The sequence below is a fragment of the Ovis canadensis genome, chromosome X (assembly GCF_042477335.2).
Source record: "Ovis canadensis isolate MfBH-ARS-UI-01 breed Bighorn chromosome X, ARS-UI_OviCan_v2, whole genome shotgun sequence".
In the NCBI taxonomy this organism is placed as follows: domain Eukaryota; kingdom Metazoa; phylum Chordata; class Mammalia; order Artiodactyla; family Bovidae; genus Ovis; species Ovis canadensis.
This window is the reverse complement of record NC_091727.1, coordinates 135,756,900-135,761,214: the sequence shown is the minus strand read 5'-3', so window position 1 is coordinate 135,761,214 and position 4,315 is coordinate 135,756,900. Positions and strand designations below refer to the sequence as shown.

Genomic DNA, 4,315 nt, shown 5'->3' with positions numbered 1-4,315 from the left:
TTGCTTGAAAAGAGTCTGAAAGATATGGGGATACTCACAGGTAACAGGGTAACTGTAATTCTCAAGTGGAGAGAGGGCTTTACCAACATTTGTATAGAGGTCAAGGGTAGGTGGGCATTGACTCCAGAGAATTGGTAGAGCTCTGGCACCTTTTGCCCTCCAGCTCATTTTGCCCTCCAGCTCATTATACAGTATCAGTAATGAGTCAGAACCCAGAAGAAGGGGCACAGTGCTCAGCAGACATGACACTATCCAAGACAGAGAGGCATCTATCTCTCAGCTTCTTGAACTTGTTCTTGGGCACAAGTGAGACCTCCCTCAGTTCTCCTCTGAGTGTCTGATTTCATCCACATACCTACTACTGCCTGAGAGTCCTATGGGAGCCATTCTTCCACCAGGTATTTGGTGGGAGTAGGGTCACAACACATCTCATACATTCAGAACCTCATTTGATCCACTTGGCAGGCCCATGAGTCAAATATTATCCCCAGTTGACAGATTACAACACTGACTCTTACAGCAGTGTGTCCTTATAACGGGGCTTCCCTGGTGGCTCAGTGGTAAAGAATCTGCCTCTCAATGCCTGCAATGCAGGAGATGTGGGTTCGATCTTTGGGTCAGGAAGATCCTCTGGAGAAGGAAATGGCAACACCGTCCAGTATTCTTGCCTGGGAAATTCCATGGTCAGAGGAGCCTGGCAGGCTACTGTCAAGTTGATTCCTCTAGCTCTGAGTACCATAGTTACTATGAGTTTTATTTATTATGAGTTTTACTTTATTATTCCTAACAACAGGAATATTAAGTGTCTTCATTGCACTTGTAAACTCACTGAAGAGTCCAATCACTTATCATGTATTGTTTTGTGGTCTTAGTTGCTTTTTTTAATGACTAACACAATCCATATCATTTAGAAAAAAGCATACATGAGAGGGCAAAGAAAGAAAAAGAATCACACATGTTAGGATCCATAGGATGGTAGAGGATTCAGGAGAAGGGCTGGCAGTGCCCACTGACATGGTTACAACTAGGGGGAGACATAGGGATGGCCATACCTGTGGAGGAATGTCATGGAGGTGATTTGAGTCATTTTCGAGTAGAGGCAAGACCTCTTTTCTGGCTACCATGCAAGAAAAAAACACCACCTAGTTTTTAGTTTTCATAGTTTGTGCACAAATGCATTATGCTAACATTTATACTTTTACAAAAATGGTTTGATAGTATATATTCTGAAATATATAGGAGACAAAACAGAATATATAGTATCTGAAACAGTTTTGAAAAGTTTTTCTTTATTGCTCTTTTACAGTATATACGGTATGTACGGTATATCATGAACATCTCCTCCACACACATGGGTGAAAACCCCCTACTGAAACACAGAGAGCTCTGTAGTTGGATCAAAAGACTGCTGGTAACGACAGTGACACCTAAAGCAAAGTATCAGCTTGAGGATAAAGCACATAGCTTGGCAAGTGCCTGCCAGGGAAAGCAGGGTCAGCAATATTCTCCTCAAAGAAACCAGAATCAAATGCCAAGGCATTCAAGATATGAGATATCATGTAAGCCCCCTTTGGCCCTCCCTCCGCCCCTCATTCCCCTGACACCCCAATGCCCCTTGGGGTGAATGGATCCTGTACATTTCTTTGTATTCAATGAAAACCACCCATTTTCTGTCTTTTCCTTAGCTCTTCCTGAGCCCTTGACAGATCTCTACATTCTCTCAGCAGCTCCTCACCTCCCAGATGCCTTTCCTGTAAGTTGTCCTGATAATCCCTGGGGGAATCCTCCATTGTCCTGTCCGTTTTTCTTTTTGCTTTCCAGGGCACACAATCTTCAGCAGGGTGCTTTTCCGCAGTGTGTGGCTGGCTCTCTGAATTCGCCTGGGATTCCAGCTTGATTTCCCTGAGTGGGTTTCCCTCAGCTTCGGACTTGCCCTGCTTTTCTTGCTTCCCCTCATCTGCTGGTTGTCCCTCACGTGTGGGTTGTCTCTCATCGTCTGGCCGTCCCTCATTCTGGAGCTCTCTCTCCTGTTCTGACTTCTCCTCCACTTCCAGCTTTTCTTTCTCATCTGACTTTCCTTCATTTTCAGGCTCTACTTCATCTTCTGGCTTTCCCTCTTTCCAGTTCAGTTCAGTTCAGTTGCTCAGTTGTGTCTGATTCTTTGCGACCCCATGAACTGCAGCACGCCAGGCCTCCCTGTCCATCACCAACTCCCGGAGTCCACCCAAACCCACGTCCATTGAGTCGGTGATGCCATCCAACCATCTCATCCTCTGTCGCCCCCTTCTCCTCCTGCCCCCAATCTTTCCAACTTTCCTTCATTTTCATTTCAGAGTTTTCCATGTTGAGATATCCCCTCCATTTCCTGTCCTGGGGGATGGGGGTGGGGTGGGGGTCGGTGAGAAGAGACAAAGAGGAGACAAGGGAAACTGAGGGCTTGGGTGGAAGGCAGGTCTGGACAGTACTCACCCACATCAGGGGTCCTCTTACTTGGCCCGGCCTAGTGTGCCTTCTGCCTACTCTTCACTGCACCATTGCTCTTGCACTGAGAGCCAACTGTTCCCTGGCAGGCCCTGCCACCCTGTACCATCCTTTAGTGTGGCAGGGAGGGTCTATAGTCTATGTGGTGGGGGGATGGGCAGTGGGGCCCTCAAATGCCGCCCAAGCTGTGCCCGCCAGCTCCCAGCCCCGTGCCTGTCCAGTGCCCTCCTCCTTCACTGACTTCCAGGGATTCTGGCCAGGTTCCTCCTCCTTTTCTATCTGGGTCTGCTGCAAACAGACCTGCAGACGTGCAGACAGACAGGAGGCAGACCGGGCCCTCCTCATCCAACGGTTCCCCCACCCCCGACCTCTCCTGACCCCAGTTTTTTCGTCAGGCCTCAGGCACCAGACCAGGATGCTTTACAAGCTGCTTGAATCTCTGGGACCCCTCCTCTGAAGGCAACCCGCACCCCCCGCCCCCGACCCCTGGCCCTTTACGCGGAGGTCAATATTTCCTCCTAGGCTCAGAGAAGGGAGCTATTCTCAGAAATTTGTCTACGTTTCAAAGTCACCCTGCTCCCCCCACCTCTGGCCCCATTTCAGGCTCGAAAATGGGTGAGGGCACAGAGGACGGGCGTGGAGGAGGAGGCGGGGCCACTTGCCGGGTCCCCCCTCCCCACCTGCCCGCGCCGCGCGCCCGGTGCCACTCCCCGTCCATCTCGCGGCTCCCCTCTCTGCGCGCCTCCCCGCTGCTCCCGGATCCTAGCCCCACCCACTCCACCCATGCCCCGGGCGCCAGCACGCCCACCTCCACACTGACCTGCGGGGCCCGGGTCAGGTCTGCCCCTCCTCGGGCTCGCCCCAGCCCGCTCGCCCCTCGCCCGCCACCTGGGCAGCTCTGCGAGCCGGTTCCGCGCGGCTTGTGCGAGCCAAGCGGACTGCGCCAGACCTGACTGCAGGGCGCCTGGCTGGTCACGTGAGCGCCGCGCCACCGAGCTCTCTCTCTGCCCCGCGCCCCGCCTCTTCACCCCCTTCCCATAGGGACCCGACAGCGGCGGAGAGGTGGAGTGGGGCTGGAGAAGGGGGACCTACAAACAGCAGGAGGGAGGCTTCCTGATTGCAGGTGCTTTACCTGGAGCATCTCAGGCCCTCGCTCAGCATCCCTCTGCTGCTGCTGCTGCTGTTGCTGCTGCTGCTGTTGCTGCTGCTGCTGCTGCTAAGTCGCTTCAGTCGTGTCCGACTCTGTGCGACCCCCTAGACGGGGGCCCACTGTCTCTGGGATTCTCCAGGCAAGAACACTGGAGTGGGTTGCCATTTCCTTCTCCAATGCATGAAAGTGAAAAGCGAAAGTGAAGTCGCTCAGTGGTGCCCGACTCTTAGCGACCCCATGGACTGCAGCCTACCAGGCTCCTCCGTCCATGGGATTTTCCAGGCAAGAGGACTGGAGTGGGGTGCCATTGCCTTCTCCCAGCATCCCTCTGAGATGTCCATTATCCCCAGTAGTGGCAGCAGATCGTAGGGAGGGTACCCGACTTTGCCAAGAGCGCGCCACACAGCCCAACAGCCCGCTTTCAGGACCAGCTCCACCTGACTGCAGAGCCCTGGGGCTGATGCTCGCCGGGAAGCTGCGCTGCCACGTTGAGTAGCTCTGTCCTGAGCCTCCGCTCTTCTCAGTTTATGCGTTCTCTCTCCTTGGCTGATCTCTGTCCGTTTTCTTGTAAACACAGATGATCCCCAATAACCTACGTGTCCAGGCTATTCCCTCCCTCGAATGTCAGACCTTCTTTGCCAGCTGTCTATTGAACACCACTGCCTGAATGTCCCTGAGGGACCT

General features: G+C 53.0%; 1 protein-coding gene across 1 annotated transcript; it reads right to left on the bottom strand.

Annotated features, from left to right (window-relative positions):
• Positions 1–1,589: 1,589 nt before the first annotated feature.
• Positions 1,590–2,826, bottom strand: TCEAL6 (transcription elongation factor A like 6). Its single transcript, XM_070291272.1, is given in 2 exon segments — positions 1,590–2,114; positions 2,695–2,826. Coding segments are annotated over 2 exon segments (657 nt in total).
• Positions 2,827–4,315: the final 1,489 nt, after the last annotated feature.